Source organism: Salvia splendens, chromosome 3 (assembly GCF_004379255.2).
Source record: "Salvia splendens isolate huo1 chromosome 3, SspV2, whole genome shotgun sequence".
NCBI lineage: Eukaryota > Viridiplantae > Streptophyta > Magnoliopsida > Lamiales > Lamiaceae > Salvia > Salvia splendens.
The window spans coordinates 12,729,758-12,752,132 of NC_056034.1; the positions used below are offsets into that span (position 1 = coordinate 12,729,758).

Genomic DNA, 22,375 nt, shown 5'->3' on the forward strand with positions numbered 1-22,375 from the left:
ATGTTGGGTTGCGAAAGTTTCGGGCGTCGAAAAATAGAAAATCCAATCCCAAATACACAATTGGAGCAAAAACAATTTACCAACTATATTAAGTTTAGTCGTAATATTGTTGATGGTTATTTATGTTGATGTATCTATCTTATTTATATTAGATTCTTATAATGGCTTTTGTTGAATTTGAATTTCGTGGCTCTAGTTTTAGGATTATTTATATTATTTTCTTATAAAGGCTTTTGTTGAATTTGAATTTCGTGGTTCTAGTTTTAGGTTACTCCCTCGGTCCCTAATAATTTGGCACCATTTGATCCGGCACGAGTTTTAAGAATGTAATAAAATGTGAGCTGAAAAAATTAGTGGCATGTGGATCCTATATTTATATGTTAGTTTTATAATAAAATGTGATTCAGAATCATATAGTGGAATGTGGTGATCACTACAAAAAATGGTAAAAGTGAAAGGTGACAAATTTTTAGCGACTGACAAAAAAGAAAATAAGTGACAAATTTTCAGGGACGAAGAGAGTATTTCACACTGAATAGATTTGGTTATCAAAGGGGCTTAGGGAGACCTCAAATCCATTTTAAAAAATTTGATTAAAACATTTGAATCCTTTGATGTAGCTTAAAGAGAAAGAACAAGTTACAAATAGCACTAATATAATCAAGACGTATTGATTCATCCAAGAGTAGTTTGCATGGATATTATAGGGAAATAAGAAAACATGTATTTTGCATATATAAATTGCACAGCTACTAAGAAAAAAAACCAACTATTTGTTGTTAATTTAAAGGAGGTGCTCCAAGAAAAAGTTATTTGCAGACATTTATCTACATAATTTGATTGGAACTGGGCGTTGAGAATAATGTAATCTCATCTACCATCTTATATGCTAGCGTTTTAATTTCTAAGGTGTAGACTTAAGTAACGAAATATACAGCTAATAATGATCTCTAAGCTATAAATCCAAAAAAGTGAGCCATTGTATTAAAAAATTCTGGACTCAAATAATTGCTCCTAAGTTTAACCAACAGAAATGAAGTATGACGGCTCAATGCTAAGTCTCTATACATGTATATGCCTCGTTGAAGAATGATGAACCTCAGTTATCCTTTCTTGTATGAGTAGAATCGGGTGGGGACTGTGACTGGAAAGAATCGGACCTCTGTGCGGGTCCAACAGAGCGTCTGGTGGCACTAGGCGATTCTGATAAGAGAGGTTCATATACCGAGTCACTGGGAAGATCTTTTTCCAAGGAGGATCTGGACTTAGGCTCTATGATTCCCGATGAATGGAAACATTCCGCCTGCTGGAGTATGTTTATTCTGCTCGGCCTATACGTGTACCTCAAGTACTTCAGTGCCAGAACAGGGCACATTCCTGTTGCTACAATAAGCTGAAATAGAAATTAGGCGTTTGGTTAGCACATACATGAGAGAGTTCAGGCAATCTGACAAAATAATACAATTGGTTATTGAAGATTAGCATGCAATAGTATGTGAAATAGTGTTTATACGAGTGTGGCATTGTAGACTTGTAGTCTATATTAGTAACAGCAGTAAATAGACAATAGAATGCAGAAGATGACTCACAATCATTGTAATCCAGTAAGACGGCTGCTCGCACAAGCGAAACATTATTGTGTACATTCCTGATGTCGGGATGGAACTAACAATCCAGTTGATGGCATAAAAACCAACAAGATTGCCCCAGATTGCCAGGTGTTGAAAAATCGTAAAAGAACTAAACAACCAGAGTGAATTTGGGTCAATCAAGCTCAAATATAGTCCGTGCCAGTTAGCATGATGGTAATTTACAAACTATACAGCCAATTTTTTGGTTAGACAACTTAAAATTGGAAATGATTAACTCTACAAGTTTGCTTTGCAGGGAAAGAAAATAAAGAGTGTGTTTGTCTGGGGTTGGGGGTGGGGGATAGTAAGGTCAGTGGAGAATGTAGAATTTTGTTTCATGCTCACTATCAGCAAGTTTTTGTAAGTATGCATAAACAAGAACAAGAGAAATAAACTGCTCACTTGGTCTCCAATGCAACAACAAATGCTTGCAGCCAAATGCATCCAGAAACTGCAACCATTGCTACCTCCTCCATCTCACTTTTCTCAAAAGCATAGGAATGTATGGTGATGACGAAAACAACAATTGCCTAGAGAATCATATAGTATCAAGTACTCATTATTAAGCAAAGATGAAACTTCAGCATACTAATGTATAGGTTAGAAAACAGATATATTTCAAAAGGCGAGTAGTTGGTCTAATAGTACTCATCATTATATAAGAAAAAGAATGGGAAAAGACATCAAATAGAATAGGAAAAGACATCAATTTCAAAAGACACTCACATGGAAAAGGGACCGCCCAAACCATCCAGCAAATGTGCTTGGATTAAGAAGTCTGTTTCAGTTTTAGTTCGGTCAGCCAAGGTACAAGAAGCAAGCAATGATAGAACAGAAAATTCCGAAGTCATTTAACTGCAAGTGCAATTGGAAACAAATGGAATATCTTTTAAGATAGTAATGAAGCGAACCTTCCTGACTGGCAATCAAATAGTATCTGGGGATGCTGCATTACAGTTCTTTCACTAAGATCTTTGTCGAGAACACTGAACAGAACCGGAACACTAGTGTAAAACACATTATAAGCCATCAAGCTGACTGTGTTGAACAGACTGGTCCCTGAGATGCCTGAAATGAAAGAGAAACTGGAAGATTGTACTGTTAGCACACAAGTAAATCTTATACTCATTTGCTCCTCATGAGACTGTATGTTAGGAAGTTAAACAACTTACAAAATCTGGATGAAACATATCAGCAATGACTTATAGAAAGAATATTGGGAAAGAAAGGCAGTTCGGTTGTATGAATAGCGCCCATGCACAAGTATCAGTCTTTTCAAAAATCGGAATTCTGCACGTGAAGAATATGGGGGGTATAACAAATTTTAGTAGGAACATATATTAATTACTGTGAGTGACGTAAGTCCACAAAGATAAATTTCTAAAGTATTACTAGAATGCAAGTCAAAGTACAGAAACATAACTTTCGATCCGAATTCAAGCAAAAGCACAATTGGTTCTTAAAGGAAAGACAACTCAATCTCTGAAGAGTGAAGATTTGAAATATTTCAACAGTACAATGCACGTGTACATTTGAGTAGCATAGCCTTATGAACTAAACATATATCAGGACGTGCTTATTAAAAGGATTCTGCAAAAGCCAAATAGATTTTTTTTCAGTACTGACAAACATACATGGAAGTTTCATATGTTTTAAAAGTAAGTCAGAGTAGAAGGGCAAAAAGATACACCTAGCACTCATCAGAAAAAACAATATTGATTCAGTAAATCATGTTCTAGATATGTTATTTAACCCATCAAACAATGCTGGAAATACATTAACAAATATCTTACTTCCAATGCTATAATCAGCTGCTCTGGCTGCCTGCAGTCCTTCTCTTCCACTTATGCCAACCCCTATGTCAGCTTGTTGAATCATCCTCACATCATTCCCACCATCCCCAATGGCCAGAGTTCTGTAATCACCTAACTTCAAAAGTTCTACAAGCTGAAAAAAATGAATTTCAGTGATACTTTTAAGGGATATGTATGTACAGCCAAATGGTTCTTCCAGTTAGAAAGAAAAACTAATTTCAAGGGTGTATGTACAGAATTTCAGATAACCAAATAAAAACTCCCCCCTGTGTCAACTGAAAACCAATCTGTACTAATGATTTTGCATGCTGTATGACTGTCATAAAAATAAGCAGTAATGTAATACAGTATGAAAAGCATGAACATGAAATAAGCATCGATAATGTAAATAAAGCATTAATGTATGTGAATGATACACAAATAAGCATGGTTAATAATTTATATGGAGGAAAAGTGTTATTATAACCACCCCTTATATTCATTTTATTTTCTTTCTCGGGGTTTGAAAAATGGACGGAAAAGCATCCTACTTTTTGTATAGTCACAAGGGATACGTAGCATACAGTGAACAAGACCACAGACACCAACGTTTGCCATTTATAGTAACAGCATATAGGTTCTAATACTTTCTAAGAATATTAAAACTACATTGTTAGACAGAGCTTTCTTGCACAGAACATAATTTTTGGGAAAGGATGGAGATTCCAGAATAATCACTAGCGATAGAGGCTTGGAGATGCATACCTTTCCATGGTATTTCATAAATTCCATGTCATAAAAAAAACCAAGCATATAGTTAACTATAATATTATCCTCCAGATGCAGAAACTAGCTACAAGAGTTGAGTCAGACACCTGTGCCTTTTGGGATGGAGTAACACGACAGCAAATAGCTGTCCTTGACAAAATCGCAAGTTCTGTGAATGGTTTACGATAATGCTTGAGGGCAATTTCAAGAGCCCAGCCATCAACAACAAAAGCTACATCCTGCTACAATAAAAAACTAAGTGGTCAAAGAATGCTCATTGCAGTTAATCTAGTTTCAGAAAAAATGGAAAAATCATACCTTGGATTCAGACTCTGTGATTCTCGTAGTTAGCAAAACTCTCTCCAAGCTCCTACATACTTCATCCTCAGTTTTCCCATCAATAATCAGAAGCTGACCTTTAGGCTCTGTTAATGATGCACAAAAGTAGTTTGAAACACGATTCAGTAGAATAACAAAAAAGCTAGAGTTATAGAAGCATCAGGTACAAAAGGTCCAGCAGAAGGCTGAGACAACAAACATATTCTTAAAGCTAGAGTTATAGAAGCATCAGGTACAAAAGGTCCAGCAGAAGGCTGAGACAACAAACATATTCTTAAAAGAATAATATTAATGTCAAATCTTGGATATGAAGCATCAGATTCAGAAGGTCTACATGTCTCAGAAGAACAAAAGACGCTAGTTAAGCGAGTAAAGTTGAAGAGCCATTTGGTGCTTGTTAATCACGAGCAGAAGCAATTTAGTCCACTGCATAGTTCTTTTTCCTTATCTTGTTGTACTGTAACTGATTCCCTCAAGTATAATACCTCAGCAAACATGAATGACCTATCAGGCAAGGCTAATTTGCTTAATCTAATCACAAAGTGTCTTTTAAACACTCCCCAAAAGGAAAAAAATGTATTAAAAGGATAAGCAAAGTACACAAGAATACCATCACAGTATATAATGTTGCTTATGTTATAACTCTTGGTAATAACTGAAAAAGGGATTAGAGTTCCTATAATCTCCCTTCAGAAGTCAGCCAAGAGAAACAAAGGAGAAGAACAAGAAGGTTCATTTGATTTCTGAAGGGTGTCGAAAGTTCCGGTGAACAAAAAGCCCAAAAAGTTATTAACAAATCTGGTGTAAAAATTGGCAGAATCAGAGGGATATAAAGTTCTTCCTACTATCTTTTAGAAGCAAGTTGCTTCTTCTTAAGCCTAAAGAAATAGACATGATGTGCAGTATAGAAAAAAAAATGTTTTTGTAATTGGCAATCTGTAAATACTAGAAAGGGGTTACTGATACGATTTTGCATATGAATTTTGTGTCAGATGGACAATTGAGATAATGTTATATGAGTTTGCTCGAGTTTTCTTTGCATATATTAACAATAGCAAGAATGAATCAATGCCGAATTGGAGAAGAAATAGAACTCCACAGATAGCCAATAGGCCTCTAGGAATATCAATATTTATAGTAACTAAGTCTTTTAATCTCTAACATATTTCCAGAAGGTGTCCGCCAGTTTTAACAATTTCTGCAATAACCTTAAGAATATCCCTGATTTTTTCCCCAAACTTCAGAGAGTTGTCTTTCCATAGCTCACATGATCTATCTGTTGAACTGTTCATAATAAACCATTATCACAGTAGAAATATGTGAAGATCTGAAAAAAGAACCTGGGGACACAAAATTGCAAGAAAGAGCAATTTGTATAGCTGTGCTCATCTTGTCCCCAGTCAGCATCCAAAAATTTATTCCCGCTTTCCTAAGAATTTCTATTGTCTCCGGAACACCCTCCTGCATCATTATCAAAGTAGAAGTACCGGCAACACATCTTGTTCAACAGATTAGATAGGTTTGTGAAAAATGGAAATGCATATATGACCCTCAAATTGTAAGGGGTCCTGAGCAGACATTGTCACCTGTAGGCGATCCTCTATGGCAGCTACACCAAGGATCTCAAAGTCACGCTCTAATCTTTGGCAGACTTCAGCTACTCTCCGCTGCAAAATAGAGTAAGTGGTATTAGTATACTTTCTATGGCAATCAAACAGACAATTGACTTAATGCAGAATGTCGGAAATCATGAGCAAAAATAGGAATCTAAGAAAATGAAAAAGGAAAACTGAAAGTAGTGTCTTGTTTGACCTCTCTATCAACTAGAGTACTATTAGCCTCTTTAAACATTGAGGTCCACTCCTGATATTCATCCTCCTCTAATTTGCGCCAAGCAAGGCACAATGTTCTCAGACCCAATTGAGCATACTGTTCTACAGCTTCGGCCAAAGTCCTAACCTGTTGCCCTGACACAATCTATCTGTTAGATATTACAATAAGATTCCATCCTCCTGAAGAAAAGATAAATTAAACATGGACCATGGACAATGCCAAAAGCTAAGATGTTAGAAAGACAAGAAATTGTAGGATACAGATAAAATAAATCCAACATAGTGTGCAGATATGTCAAGAAGGTTATAGAACGATAAAAGATAGAAACAAAAATCAAATAAAATGTCAGGATAATAGTTTTGGAAAGATGATTTATGCATCTTGTCTTTTAAGTTAGCACGAACCAATCATAGAGTGCAAGGAGCAATATGATGGATATTTACAGAAAAGTAAGAAACAGAGATCAATTAGAGATGAAAAGTACTCGGTTCATGTTGAAGGAAATATGCTTTTTATAACTTCCATTGTTTATACTAAATGCCCATAACCTTTTTCACCAGCCAAACTGGGCATAGCCAATAAGGTCTAGAATCACAAAGCTAGAGTAGAAGATACAACCCCTGAGTTATTCAATACAGATTCATACACTGCATCTGGACCAGGTTCCTATAGCCAAAGCCATCAAGACATGGAAATGAACCTTTTACATGAATATATATACCAAGTGGCCTTGAAACAAGATTTATCTAACGACCAAGTAGCCTAAGCCATCAAGACACAGAAATGAACCTTTTCATGAATATAGCCTTGAATACAGATCAAATGAATCCGTTCTTGGTAAAGTAATAGGGAGATTGAAGAAATTTTAAATTGGAGATGAAAAATACTCGTTTCATGTTTAATAAAAAGGTTATATAAGCCAGTTTGATAAAATAATAGGGAGATTGAAGAAATTTTAAATTATTGTGAGAAGATGGCTATTCTAAACTTTTTGTAAAGAGTGGGAAACTAAGCACTGATATAAATTCTATGCATAAAAGTTCAGAGCTAAAAGGGCTGGAATTCCCATACCAAGCAACACAAAGTTTCCCCCAGCAATACTGTTGCCAATAGAACCGAAATAGTACCAATGGAAATAAGAATGAGATTACCAGAACAGGTAAGAGGAAGAATAGTTTCATCTGCTCCTTTTGACAAGATGAAAAGTTCCCCGCTTTGGCATTCCCTAACCACCACGGACATTCTTTTCCTGTCAGATGTGAACTCCAGAGTGTCAAGTACTTCATATCGCATTGGAGATGCATTGAAGTTAATATCTGCAGCCAGGTAAGTTTATAAGCTTCTCATATACAATTAAGTTTATCAATTATGACAACTGTAGTACGTCAATCCAATCAAGTTTATCAATTATGACAACTGTAGTACGTCAATCCAATCAAGTTTTGATTTAAAATAGTAAATATAAGATGCCCAAATTATATAATTAACTCATATTCAAGTTCAAGTGTTCAACTGTCCCAATAATCCCTTACAAATTGTAAACCGTAAGTGGAATGCAACCTCTTTCCTGACCTCAAAGTTGACTACATAACAAGGTTCAAAATTTTACATAATTTTCTTAACAATGTGTTCACTACGGCTAAAGTAATAATATAGTACATAATAGGCATATATATGTGTATGTGTACGTGTCTACATGTTTGCTGCAGATGATCTTGGAAGACAGGTAGCAGGCCCTTCAAGCCCATTACCCATCCATCCCCTGATATCATCTAAGCTTACCAAGAATATTTCCGTTTTTATTCTCCAAAACCATGCGCAAACGAGCAGCAGCACATACAAGGGCTTCTTCATCTTGGGATAGTGCCTTGTATGAAATTGTCCCACTTTTGCTGTGCAGAGTCACAGAAAAAGTAGGCCAGATATCACTAGAGGAGAAAATAATTCTTCATAACCAGATATAAAAGGAAAAGTTGTTCTTGTTTGCGTGTGTATCATTCCAGCAAGAATGAGCTTATGAGTTCATTGCAATAGTTACCTTCGTACGGGAATTACGGTATTGCATATTGCCATAACTTTGAGAAATAGAATGACATCAGCAGACCCAGTGGATACAGCATTAAGCAGCTGTGCATCTGTATAGCACAGGATCTGGGTATAAATAAAAGCTACATAATGAATTATACTAGAGAAACAGCATGCATCAGCCAATTAGGATTTTTGCTTTAGCTGAAACTACGGCATCCTGAATCTATCTTGCAATTTTTTTGTTATGGAAACTAAACCTGGATACACATGATGGCATCTCAAGACTCATCCATCTATTTTAGTAATCCTTAATCCAAGATAATGTTTTCCAAATGAGTTATGATTAATGCATGAGGAGATTTGCAGGACCGACCTGTCAAGGCATCCCCACTCTCATTCCCATAGAATCTCCCACTTATGCAGCATCTTTTGAAGATCATTTTGTTTTCAGTAAGAGTTCCTGTCTTATCTGTCAATATATACTCAACTTGTCCCAAGTCCTCACTGATTGCTTGGCTTTCAGCAATAAGAAAAACAATAAGTAAATGAGAATTGCATGTACAATCAGGCAACAGTAGTTATGAGTTCATTCTCAGTTTCTTACTTAGCTGCATTGGACCGAATCCCTGTTTCTGGATCAACCATCTCGACATCCCAATCTATAAATTTGGCATACAGGCTTTTAGCTAGATCTAAGGACACCTGCAACAAAGACCATTCAGCAGTCCTCATATATGTTCATACTCCCTCCGATCTATAATATTAGAAACTATTTCCATTTTGGTCCGTCTCTTAAAAATAGAAACTTTCTAGTTTAGGAAACATTTTCTCTCTAATGACGTAGGACCCATGCCGTTTCAAAAGTTTCTATTTTTTGACGGAGGGAGTAAATGCTACCACATGCAACACATGTAGAATTCATTTAATGAATTACATTTATTCTTTCTAGTTTATTTTAAGTGTACAATTATAAGCTTTAGACATTAGCATCCTCAAGGAATAAGTTTAATTGCACGACATCAGAACCCTAATAGAGAGACATGAAAATAAGATGGGAAGATTAGAATACTCAAAAGCATACCTTTATAGATATAGGAATCATGATGGAGCAAAGTAGTTCAAATCGAAGCGGGATGACCAGGAGCTCATACCAAGGACCTTCTTTTGGATATTGGACATACCATAGCTACAGAGGATAGATCAAGATGTTTGCATCAGATGCAAAAAAAGAATCAAGGCACATCAAAGGTGCCGTGTGTTAGCAATGTATATAACAGATTTAAGCACCCTAAAATAGTTACACAGATTAACAAAGATGATCATCATCTTTCGTCTCAACAATTTCTTGAACAAAGCTAAGTTCTTAAAGATTACTATATTCTCACCGTCCGCGAATAATTGTCTCATATTTCCTTTTCTGCCTGTCCACGAATAATTGTCAGATTAACCGTTTACTACTTTTGGTAAATGGACCCCACATTCCTCTAATTCCTCTCACTCACATTTTATAATAAAACTAAAATAGAGCACACATTCCAGTAAATTTTTCTACCTATTTTCTTTACATTTCTTAAAACCCGAGTCGAGTCAAAGTAAGACAACTAATCGCGGACGGAGGGAGTAATACTTACTATAACTTCACCAAATAAGCTTCACCCTAGTCCCTAAAACATAGTACTAGGAGTATAATATTTGCTTCGACTAAGACGTTCTTGTGGGATTCCCATATTTGTTAACATTCTCTTGCACATTGAACTAATAAATTAAGACTGAGAGCATGAATGAATTGACAATCTTTAAAGAGATATACCTTCCTCCCTTCTTTGTCCTTAAAAACATTTCCAGCTATGCCCAGAACAATGACGACAACTATCTGGAAAACGAAAATTGCTCCAGTCAATTTGTCAATCATGGCATCTACAGCTGTAAGCTTTGGTTCAGCTATACCCCTACACATGCCCAGCTTGGTTTGATTGCCTGAAATAAAAAATAAATGGAGCGTTACAGCTTGCAGAAATAAAATGTACCGGAAAGAAGTTAAGAGCTATGACCTTGGAACATATAAAGCTAGTGAAAGTTCGGGTGTGCCCCCAGATAAAAACAATGAAAACAAAGCAGATGTGAATCACACATCTAAAAAATGTGTATTAATTTAGAAGTATGCAGAAGCTCCCTTCTTGTCATTGGCAGAGCCGAAGAGATGTTGAAATTTTATGTAGTGTACCAAAAGCATGTCAAATAGACATGATAGATTTAAAAACAAAGACGGAGACTTTAGAGCCAAAAACATGACTCAAGTAGACAAAAGTTGATATAAAAATGTTTCTTGAATTGTAAAATAATTTTGCAGCATGTCCTTGTATAGATGTTTGTGTCAAACTAATAAAGAGGAAAGACTCTAAAAGATGGATGAAAACTGCTCAATGGACTACACTGATGAACCACTAACACAGCTACTTCAACTATGTTTTATCAGTCCCAATGATGTCACCAGAAAGACGACCTTTTATTCTATTCATTGTGCCTGAAGGTTTACAAACTTACCTGTGTATACAGCAACTCCACATGCCCACTCTGTGTTCCTTAAGTAGCATGATTGAAGAAGTGTGTTTTTTATTGTCAAGGGGAAAATATCATTATCGAGAAATGGAGGAAACAGTCGCATGTTTGCATCAAACCTCCTAATATCTTTATTGGGACTGGGACACTCAATTACACCCTGGCAAATGAACAAGAATTAAATTATGTGTACGATATTGTAAATAAACAATTCAAAACATACAAATGTCTTGCCTTGATCTTGTGCAACAAGTCAACATCTATTCCCATGCAAGCAGAAGGTATTGACCGTGTCTTTAGGTCAGTTTCACCATCTAGTGCTGCTGTCTAGAAGACAAACACATCATTATCATCTATACATTAGGTGAACATACACATTCTGTCCTCAGACTGATGAACATCAGCATTTATTACAACTTAGACGATAAATCCAAACACCTCATAATAAACAAATTAATCTAAATATAGAGAGGGGGGTTACCTCCACATAGCAAAACCCTTGTGGATCAGCCGTGCCAAGTAACACAAGATCACAAGGAACTTCGTCATTTTCACGGAGCCATACTATGTTTCCGATACAAATGTCTTGAGCTTGAATCTAAGGAAACAAAAAAAAATCACCAAAATGAGAAAGTCGAAGGGATAAAGACAGAAAATGAAAAGACAATCATATAAGTTGAGAAATCAAGAAGCATTTCTCTGAAAAACAATTTGCAGCAACAGTGACCTCTAAAAAATCATGTTATACACGACCGTGAAGGCCTGTTGGACACATGATATGAATTGACTGCAAGCAGTTTCTACAAGTACTAATTGCATAATAAAAACACTAAATGTTTTACGCCAACATGGCAAGACCAGGGCACTCTTAATGTTGCCTAACGCCCTTTAATGTATATGCATAATGTTGAACAGGTAATCTCCATATACATTACAAACATTTCAGGTGAGATAAGTATACTATAACCAACAAGAGCGCTGCAATACTGAGGATGTGAACAGCCCACTACCCCCCGGTTTTGAAAAAATCCACCTGTTTAACTTTCCTGATAAAACCATATTTTGGTGATCTAGAATGAGCACCCATCTCACTCAATTCAAAACAAATTCTAGATAGAATTGTAAAATAATGCCATAGTAGAACAGAAAAGCAAATCAGATGGCAGTTTACGCACCAGCTTTCTGATTCCCTGCCTTAAAATCCAAATTTCTTTTTCATTTGCTTTCTTATCCGAGAGATATCTATTGTAATCATCCCATGCTTCTTTACTTGAAGAGACTGCAAATATCAATATAAGAGGACCCCAAGTACTTGCAGGATTGACAGGAGTGATGAGAGACCAGAGTTGAAGGCAAGCAATCAACAGAAAGTATTGATTCATAAAGCGGCTGCAAATAAAAGATAGAGCTCACATTATGGATTAAAGAATACAACATTTAGTACAGATGCTGGTGCTGCCAATAGAGATGATTGCACAATAGAGTCCATAGAGATAAATCCATGAGCGTGGTCTCAGTGGGCCAGGGCTTGCTGATTATAGCCAATAAAACATAGCAGGAAAAGAAAAGGAAAAAGAAAAGTATAGTTCGTAGCAGTGACTGAAATACTACATAACCGGCTAAGAATTATACATGTTCATGCTCTAAAGACCAATAATAGATCAAGTTGAAAGCAGTAGTATACAGATTTTATAGAGGAGATATAAACGCTAACCTGAATTGTTCCCATATATTTTTGGGGAGAAAATTCAATATGGTATACTTTCTATTTGATATACGATTGTCACAGTAGATATCTTTTGCTAGGTTGTCATCATTTATGTATACATATCGCTTCATGATCAACTTAATTGCAGGTGTCAAAGTAACACCGGCTCACAGCAACCCAGACATTAACCACAGGGACACTCAGTGTGCAGTGATTGTGCTATGAGTTTCAGAAATTTGTACACCCTGCAATATGTTTAAACTCTTATTAGCACTAGCACAATAAGTCTACTAAAAGCAGAACACATATGGATGAAAATAAATCAGCACAAACAACCGAATATTGCTTAGAAAAAGTTGAAGGATCCAGATAAGTCCTCCCAAAACGATTGAATGATCATGACATGGACAGAGCAGGGTCAACAAACATGATTCGCCTAAATAAAATTCACAATCTGTAGACGCCTAACTGTGTTAAAAACGTGTTTGTCTGGGCAGTTAGATGCCCAAACATTGGAAAATTCTTCAAAATCGCAATCTGCCTCGAATTAAACGAATTTAGAGGATCGCATTCACTAAAATAAAAGAACAAAAGAAAGATTAAATTACAATGCTCGATCGTTTAACCAATAAAAAGGAGTGAAATCTGACAACGCATTCGCTGTTTCCACTTAATCAACGCGGCAGGGAAGAAGGTGTGCCGATGAAAGGGGATCATCGGTGGGTATATACTCGTATAAATCAAGCAATTCAGTGATATAGGGTTCATACCTGTTTTCAAACTGTATTGCGAAAGCAGAAACTCTCCTCAGCTCAAATGCTCTCCTCTTTTCTGCTGTTGGAGAAATCAATAGGCAGCTAACGAAGATGAATTCATTCGTTTCAGAGAAAATGAAGAAGAAGATGGTATTCCAGAATGGTGATGAATATTTTGGTTGCATTACATTACGTGAAAAAATGGAATATACGAATTTTGATAACAAATATACTCATTAATAGAAAAATGTGTAAAATTGGAGAAGCAGTATAATAATGTGTAGATTAAGTAGTCTCAATGTTCCTTTATTTTTATTTTTAGGATTAAATAAGTATTGATGTTTTTTTATTTTTTGAAATAAGTCTTGATGTTATGATTTATTGACATGCATGCCCTTGTATTCAGCTCAATTTTCTTTTATTTTAATTTGAATGGGCTTAACTTAATTTTCATTTAGTTTGATTTGAAGCACTCAATTTTCTACCTTTATTTTGTTTTACAAAAATGTTAAAAGTATTCATTATTTTGATTATTACTATTATTATTATACATTTGTTTTATCCTAATTTCTCTATAATCAACAAAAATTAATCTTTATCTATTTCTGATAAATTTATTTTCTAGTGAGATAAGTTTAATTTTCCTCTTATATCATTCACTTTTCCTTTCCATCTCACATTTTACAATTTACAAACTTATTAAGACTATTTTCTTGAACGAATATTATAAAAGAATTGATTTTATAATTTGTCAATGAATTATAATTTATTTTATAACTATCGTAAATAGTAATACTCCATATCTATAGAAATTGTTTTGAAAATAGAAGTTACCTGAAGAATGTAGTAACCATCGCATTTGAATAGCTACAAAACGTGCACATTTAGACAAAAATACAACAATACATGTTAGTACAATTGATAATCGGGATAACTACCTTAAAAGTCATCAACTTTGCTCGAATTCTGATTTTTCCCACGACCTTTAAAATTGACGTATAAAGTCACCAACTTTGCCAGGTCGCTGGTATCTCCCAAATTGACCCGACCCTGTGTTTTCCGGCAACTGAGTGTCCTATGTGGCATGCCTGAATATTGACGTAGATGGCATCGGAAAATCGTAAAACGACGTCGTTTCCTGAGTGTCCAAATTGTGAGTATTCCCGAAATCGGAATTCTACGCTCTCTCTGCGCTATTTTCCGGCATATCGCACCGCTGCGGCGACGCCATGAAGGAAGAGGAAGAAGACACCATTAATCCTGTCGTCTCCGAGATACAGCAGCAGCTTCACTCCCTCTTAGACTCCATCTCCCGCGTCGAAATCCTCTTGGACTCCATCTCCCGCAGAGGATTATTTCGGTGCTCGTGCGCCTTCTCGATTGCAGCAGTTCCTCCGAATTGAAGGAGAAATCAGTGAGCGCGATCGCCAAAATCTCGACGGAGGATTCGAGCAAGCACGATTTGCTGGCTGAGGGTTTGGTATTGCTGAACAATTTCTCCCGGGGAGGCCAGCCTCGACGGGCTCCGTGAAGACGTCGGCGACGCCGGCCTTTCCGCCTTTGAAATCCGACCTTTCCGCCTTTGAAATCGGTGATGTTGACATAGCCGGAGGTGCCGACGACCTCGCCGGAGGCTTGGAAGAGGGTGGAGGTAATGGTGGAGCCCTTGGTAATTTGGTGGAGTTTTTTGGAGCAGAAGTAGTCCGCCTTGTATTTTTTTAATTTTGTTTTTAAGTTTTTTTTATGTTGCACAGTCAGTGATTGATTGTTGCCCATGTCACCGCCACGAGACGCCACATCAATAAAATACGACTTGTCAACTCACTTTTTTGCCGGAAAAACCTTCATGAGAAATCGGCGACTAAATGCAAAGTTGGTGACTTTATACGCCAATTTTAAAGGTCGTGGAAAAAACCGGAATTCGGGCAAAGTTGGTGGTTTTTAAGGCAGTTATCCCTTGATAATTTATGACCACTCTTATTCCAACAATTATCCTTTCTGCTACAGTTTAATATCGTCTCAGTTTTTTAAATCTCTAGAAAAAAGAAGAAAAACCCTCAAGTTGCATAATACTAGTTCGATGGAAATGGCGAGTGAGACGGTATGCCCAATCTCCGTTCAAGGTGATCTGGCCAAGACTACTTCTCATACGGGGGTGACGACTTTACTGTCTATCGACTTCAATACTTGTTCACCCATCTCCTTGCAACCCACCAGTTTCTGGAATCAAAAGAATTCGAGAGTCATAAACAGGAAAGATTAAACCCTCAATGATCAGTTTTTTGCATTTTTAGCAGCAAGAATGTAAAACCAGAGGCAATAAAGAACAAAAGGAAATGGTTAAAACAAAACTGAACTCCATCAAAGAGATGTACCTGTCCAGCTGAGTATATATCACCCGTACGATATCCTCTGTCTAGAGTGTCTAAGACAGCAGCCTCAATCCTACGGGCAGCCTTCTCCTCTCCAAGACCATATCTCAAAAGCATGGCTGCACTCAACACTGTTGCCAATGGATTTGCTTTGTCCTGAAATATATACGGTTAACCCCAGATAACAATAAAAGATAAGGTATGGTAGTCTTATCATGGAAGCTATGACAAACCTGCCCAGCAATATCAGGAGCAGAACCATGTATTGGTTCAAACAACCCAGGTCCCTACAAATCCAGTTTACAAATGTTAAATGTATAAAGAGAGGAAACACAGTTTGCTTTTACTAATACCGTCGGTTATTTAATGAAGGAAGATAATTTATTTCATACCGATTCACCTATGCTTGCGGATGGAAGCATCCCTATGCTACCAGTGATCATTGATGCTTCATCGGATAAAATATCGCCAAATATGTTATTTGTAACAATAGTGTCAAACTGCAATGACAATGTAGGCTTGTATTAAGGGTTTATTCATGTCTTCTGCTAATCATAAATCTAACACACGGAAATCCAAAGACGTGAACCTGTTTTGGGTTTCGGACAAGCTGCATGGCTGCATTGTCAACATACATGTGTGAGAGTTCAACATCCGGGTATTCTGAGGATAAGGCCGTGACTCTTTTTCTCCATAGCATGGAAGCCTGGCCATTACAAAATTACACAGGCACATTGATATATATGAAGCACAGTTGAATCCAAAGCAATAATTTTCATGAAGTGCCATTTACATGTTTATTACAAAGAAAATTTCTAGATTCAGCAAAGCACATTGATTTTCATGAAGAAGCATTTAATAAAAAACATTAACCCACCAACTGACAGATAAAGAGATCAGGGCCTATAAAATTTTTCTCCGGTTGGTATCAGTGGATGGTTATACTCCACTAGACAGCTAGTTTCTCGTTTCTAAGCTTGTGAAATATTAGATCAAAATGAGACAATTACCTCCAAAACGTTAGCTTTATCAACAGAACAAAGTTTCCCACTGCGTTTTCGAGCAGTTTCAAATGCAACCAGAGCAATACGATCAATCTGAAAAATGGTATTCACATAACAGAAAGAATAGCTATATATATTCTGAATTAGATAAGGCCTAATAAAAATCACAGAACGTTGTAAATATTCATTGAAATAAGTAGTTTAGTTTCAGAAAAGTGAATATTAATGGGAGCAATAGAAAAAGTATTTCTTAAGGAAGTACAAGTTATGTTTCTGCAACCAGCGGATGTTTCACCATTCACGTTAACATGTCAACCAAGGTTCAATAGAAGACTACCTCATGACTGCTGTACACCTCCGTGTTGAATCCAATTTCTTCACCATTTTCATTTGTACTAAAACCCCTTGGCTTGCCAAAATAAATGCCTAATCAAATGATATACAATGAAAATAACTGTATCATCAAAATGATATCAAAGAAATATTTCATAATCAAGTAGTATTAAGACCATTAGGCAACTAACCTCCAGTAAGTTCCCTTACCACCATCAAATCCACACCCTCAGCAACATCTTTCTTCAAAGTTGAAGCATCCACTAACTGATACACAAGCAAAGTTGACCATTAAATATACTCCTAATACAGAGAAACATCAAATTAAATGTAGTAACATTGTAACAATAAGGCCCAAGAAAATTGCTGCATAGTATCCAGTTTCTTGCTTCCAATTCAATGTGTGATTGGTTTGTTTTTCTTTCTTTTTTCAGCCCAAAATTACAACTTAAGCATGTTAAATAAACCATAACCTTGAAACTTGCCATAGAAATGAAGGCCAATCACAGCACATACACTCGACAGAATACATCCTATCCATCTAACCTTGTCTGTGTAGCTTAGTCATCAATAATAATCATCCTGAAACTACCAGAAATCTCAAATTTATTCAGGATAGTAGAGTAAAACCATCAGCCTCGGCTCGAAAATTTTACCTGAGGCAAAACGGTAGCTGGCCTCAAGTTCGCAAAAACCTTAAGACCTGCCCGAAGCTGAAGCAGCCCTGTCTCAGGCTTCAAATGCTTCTCATTGTTATCCCATTTATACCTTCACATCAATTTAAAAAATTCAAGGAGTAATTCGAAACCATTACTAAAAATAACAGATAACCAAAGCTCAAAATCACCGTAGCTTTTCATCTTACTACTAACATAGTAAAAATAACATTTTTACCCTCCAATAGCCCCAAGAAGAACAGCATCAGAATCCTTTGCAGTCGAAAGGGTCTCTTCCGGCAAGGGCACACCGGTCAAATCAAGGGCGGCGCCGCCCACCGGAACCTCCTTGAACTTAAACTCGAATCCTGCCATTAAGTTCTTCTCAGTACCAAATTAATTAATTTGAGATAGAGAGAAATGGAGAGGGGGAGATGAGTCATTTCAATTGAACTCGGTTGCAATTGTGTTTTCGACCTTCAAGGGAGGCGACGAGCTGGAGGGCGCTCTTAGCAACGGAGATGACTTCAGGGCCAATGCCGTCGCCGGAGAGGAGGGTGATGTTGTAGCTCTTGGATGGCGCGGCAGCGCAGCAGCGGACAGTGGAGAATCTAGGGACGCGTTTGGAGGCGGGCTTGGAGTGAAGCAGCAGAGGAGCGAAGGGTTTGCAGTTGAGTTGCAGAGAAGCCGCCATGATTGAGAGTGAGCTTGAAGAGGAATGAATGGGTTTTACCTTCTAAAAGCAATTTGGGGATTTTTTTTTGTATATTTATACTCATACTAATTTGTAATTTAAAATACTACTAAAACCAACAGGAGCTCTGCCCTAGCGCGAGTTGCAGACATTTTCGATCGTCAAACTTAAATCATGCTTCCTTCAATCATCTCAAAACTACATCATTTCCGCTCACACCGCTCTATTCTTCTCTCGAAGCTTCAAATTCTCCTCCTTTACCACAGTTCTCCGCGTTCAAATCCTCAATTTCCCCACAGAGTGTCGCTGCATCCTTCTCGAACCCAACCGACAACCAGCTTCCCGGGCAACCCGGCTCCGACCCATTTCGAAAAATCGATTTTTGAACCGGAAACAGTTCTTGAAACTCTCAATTCTTATGCCAATGACTGGAAGCTCGCGCTGGAGTTCTTCAATTGGGTTGAAACCGAGTGTGAGTTCCGGCACACAGCTCACACACTCAATCGGATTGTCGACATTCTTGGTAAGTTTTTCGAGTTCGAAATCGCATGGGAGCTTATTGAAAGAATGCGGATAAATGGATGGTGTTTGCCTGATCACACGACTTTTAGGGTGTTGTTTAAGCGTTATGTATCGGCTCACCTTATTAAAGAAGCAATTGATGCTTTTGTTAGATCGAATGATTATAATTTGAGGGATGAAGTTTCATTTTCGAATTTGATTGATGCTTTGTGCGAGTACAAGCATGTGATAGAGGCTGAAGAACTCTGCTTCAAGAAAAGTTGGGGCGGCCAATATCGTGACATTTTGCTTTGTTTTAATGTGGAAAATACAAAAATTTATAACATGATTCTACGCGGTTGGTTTAAAATGGAGTGGTGGAGGAACTGTAGGGAGTTTTGGGAGGAGATGGATAAGATGGGTGTGGAGAAAGACTTGTATTCGTACTCGATATATATGGACATCCAAAACAAAAGTGGGAAGCCGTGGAAGGCCGTAAAGCTGTACAAAGATATGAGGAAGAAGGGTATTGAACTGGATGTGGTGGCGTACAACACATTGATTCGTGCTATTGGGATTTCAGAAGGGGTTGATGTGGCAGTGAGGCTCTACAAAGAGATGGCTGAATTAGGTTGTTCACCAAATGTTGTAACTTTCAACACAATTCTAAAGTTGTTGTGCGAGAATGGAAGGTATAGAGAAGCACATAGGGTGCTCGATCTCATGACTAGAAAAGGTTGTCCGCCGAATATAGTTACGTACCACTGCTTCTTCACGTGCCTTGAGAAGCCTCGTGAGATTCTTAGATATTTTGATAGGATGGTAGATAGTGGTGTCCGGCCAAGGATGGACACCTATGTCATGCTCATGAGGAAGTTTGGAAGATGGGGTTTCCTTCGTCCTGTTTTTATTCTCTGGGATAAGATGTCTTTACATGGGCTGAGCCCGAATGAGTGTGCTTATAATGCTCTGATTGATGTTTTGCTGCAGAAGGGTTTGGTTGACATGGCTCACAAATATGATGAAGAGATGTTTTCGAAAGGGCTTTCGCCTAAGCCAAGGGCTGAATTGCAGACAAAAATGGCTGATAAAGGATCTGGAGATGGGTAATTTTTATTACTGTTTTTAACAATTTTGAGTGTATTCTCATTCATGCCATAGCATGAAAATGAAGTCATCTTGTCCTTCTCATTGAAACATATATGCGATTCATATAGAGACTCTTCCTTATGATTTTCAATTCTTTGGTTTCTGCAAGGGAACTCATTTACAGCTTTGTGCTATCTTTGTTATTCCAAAGAAAATTTTCCATTCAATTAATATGAAATCTGAAATTTTATCGTGGGATTTCTGGCTTCTAGCTGGTTAAACAACTCCAATACTTCTATTGTACAAATATTTTCCCCAAATTAGATCTTCCAATTTTAGAGGAACCTAAATTATTTGGAATTCTGTTCAGTAAGTATAATAGTAAGTTTTTAGTTTGATAACTTTGAAACAACAGTTGTAGGATACCAGAACTGGCTTCTTGCTATATGATTGGTTCATGTGATTTTCAGCTCATATTTGGCTTTTGTCTCACTCATGTTTTTTTATGAGTTTGGTGGTTTTATTTGTTTTTAAAGATCACAACCAGTGTTGTTAGGGTCGCGGGGCGCCCCGGAGCGATGAGGGGGGCGCGGGACGATGGGGCGACGGGGCGAGAGACCCACGAATCGGGGCGCCAGAATAGCCGAATGATGATTATATGTGTGTCTCTTTTATAAGTTTGTTGCTTGAATGTTTATCACATCAAATAAAGCTACATACATCATTACTCCATATTAAAAAAAAGAAGAATAGACGAAAAATATAAATTTTTAAACAACATTACATAACTAAATAACTGAATTTTATTATCAAAAATCATCAAAGTTCCAAAAAAAAGTTGCAAAACATAAAATAATTAACTAAATAATATCATCATCACTCAGAGGTAAGTCCTCTTCTCCTTCATCGGATACAACCAAATTAATATCTTCACTGTCATCTTCATTATCCACAAGAGTATAAGCACGCATAGAGCTTGAGGCTTGTTCTCTTGTGCTTGTGCTACCTCTAGTATGGTGCACTGCTTCCGACGCTCCAGAAGCTCTACCAACGTCCATCCAACGAAGATCGTCATCATCAAACACCAAATCATCAAGATCATTATCCTCATCCTGCATCCTACCAAGTAATCATTCGTTACTTTCATCAATATCACTCAATAGAATAGGATCGGTGGTGTCACTAATCTTGAATCTTCGTTCGAGCGCTCTATTATACTTCACAAATACCAAATCGTTCAATCGTTGTTGTGCTAGACGATTCCTCATTTTGCTATGGATCTGGAAATAAAAAGAAAAATAATATGTTAAAATATAAGAATGTCACTCATTCAAATTCTAATTACTTACATGTGAAAAAACACTCCAATTTCTTTCACAGCCGGTAGCACTGCAAGTTAAGCTCAATACTCTAATTGCAAAACTTCTCAAATTTGGTGCGTCAGATCCAAAAGTATTCCACCATTCAGCTGAAGTAAATAAAAATATACATAATTATTATTACCATTTAAATAAATAATATGATGAAAAGATAATGAATATAATTACATGGTGCCATTTAAGTTCTGTTTCGAATAGCCAAAGGACGTGAAAAACAGGAGACAACCTTCTTATATTTGGGCATTTCTTCCTTTATGATTTTGTCTTGAATGCTTTGGTCGGGGACCAACTTCTCAATACATGCAACCATACCATCCATGACCTTCGAACATTCATAAATACCTTTCACATTGGCATAAAAAACTTCTGGGTTCAAGTAATGACCCGCAGCATGTAACAGTCTGTGCAATTGATCATTCCATCGAGCATCAATGATCTCAAATACTCTCTTGAACTTCTCTTCTCTTCCATTGAATGCACTGGAAATGGCTTCTTTGCACCGATCCATAGCCTCGTAAATGTAACTCATTGCAGGCTTACGCTCGGCATCAACCATCCTCAACACTTTAACAAGAGGACCGGTCAATTTGAGAGCGTAGACAACATGCCTCCAGTAATTGTCATTGAGGACAGTAGCTGTTGCATTTTTGCTGGGTATCTGTTTATACCATTGGCTATTTCTCCATTCATCACTAGTGAACATCTTTCTAAGGTTTTGCCGTTGGTTATGGATGGACCTCAGGGTGATGAAAGAAGTGGCAAATCTAGTGGTGGCCGGCCTAAGCAATTCCCTCTTGTTGTATACTTTCTCATCATATTCAGCACACCGGTTTTACTGTAAATAAATCCAGTCAAAGATATTGATTTTTTGATAGCTTCCTTGACCATTGGTATTTTGCCAACATCCTCAAGCATCAAATCGATGCAGTGTGC

At 37.1% G+C, this 22,375-nt stretch overlaps 3 protein-coding genes and 1 pseudogene across 7 annotated transcripts; 1 reads left to right on the forward strand and 3 right to left on the reverse strand.

The window, feature by feature from the left end:
* Window positions 1-753: 753 nt before the first annotated feature.
* On the reverse strand, window positions 754-13,626 carry LOC121795017 (phospholipid-transporting ATPase 2-like). 4 transcript variants are annotated; one of them, XM_042193449.1, is made up of 25 exons: window positions 13,430-13,626; window positions 12,666-12,904; window positions 12,127-12,340; window positions 11,433-11,549; window positions 11,186-11,278; window positions 10,937-11,111; window positions 10,203-10,369; window positions 9,474-9,578; window positions 8,997-9,094; window positions 8,766-8,908; window positions 8,403-8,499; window positions 8,147-8,256; window positions 7,516-7,613; window positions 6,344-6,490; window positions 6,118-6,198; window positions 5,872-5,992; window positions 4,511-4,617; window positions 4,300-4,434; window positions 3,425-3,578; window positions 2,804-2,921; window positions 2,543-2,716; window positions 2,358-2,409; window positions 2,034-2,161; window positions 1,590-1,740; window positions 754-1,393 (listed from the first exon to the last, which is right to left on the reverse strand). In XM_042193449.1, exons 2-25 carry the CDS (start codon window positions 12,788-12,790, stop codon window positions 1,100-1,102), a joined length of 3,204 nt encoding a protein of 1,067 aa, XP_042049383.1. In that variant the 5' UTR covers window positions 12,791-12,904; window positions 13,430-13,626; the 3' UTR covers window positions 754-1,099. The 4 variants fall into 4 exon arrangements, with proteins under 4 accessions (XP_042049383.1, XP_042049382.1, XP_042049381.1 ...); XM_042193448.1 differs by having other exon boundaries at window positions 6,344-6,508; XM_042193447.1 differs by having other exon boundaries at window positions 4,300-4,431; window positions 6,344-6,498; window positions 7,516-7,680; window positions 13,430-13,625.
* Window positions 13,627-15,349: 1,723 nt separating this feature from the next.
* On the reverse strand, window positions 15,350-18,495 carry LOC121795019 (3-isopropylmalate dehydrogenase, chloroplastic-like). Of its 2 annotated transcripts, XM_042193451.1 has the most exons (11): window positions 18,257-18,495; window positions 18,018-18,147; window positions 17,780-17,891; window positions 17,315-17,390; window positions 17,128-17,216; window positions 16,797-16,883; window positions 16,376-16,492; window positions 16,179-16,286; window positions 16,020-16,073; window positions 15,790-15,942; window positions 15,350-15,634 (listed from the first exon to the last, which is right to left on the reverse strand). In XM_042193451.1, the coding sequence occupies exons 1-11, from the start codon at window positions 18,471-18,473 to the stop codon at window positions 15,560-15,562; spliced, it is 1,218 nt and encodes a 405-aa protein (XP_042049385.1). In that variant the 5' UTR covers window positions 18,474-18,495; the 3' UTR covers window positions 15,350-15,559. The 2 variants fall into 2 exon arrangements, with proteins under 2 accessions (XP_042049385.1, XP_042049386.1); XM_042193452.1 differs by lacking the exon at window positions 16,797-16,883.
* Window positions 18,496-18,622: 127 nt separating this feature from the next.
* LOC121795018 (pentatricopeptide repeat-containing protein At1g80550, mitochondrial-like) lies at window positions 18,623-20,257 on the forward strand. Its single transcript, XM_042193450.1, has one exon. The coding sequence runs from the start codon at window positions 18,648-18,650 to the stop codon at window positions 20,082-20,084; it is 1,437 nt and encodes a 478-aa protein (XP_042049384.1). The 5' UTR covers window positions 18,623-18,647; the 3' UTR covers window positions 20,085-20,257.
* A 666-nt stretch (window positions 20,258-20,923) lies between these two features.
* Window positions 20,924-22,145, reverse strand: LOC121796594 (annotated as a pseudogene).
* Between the last annotated feature and the right edge of the window lie 230 nt (window positions 22,146-22,375).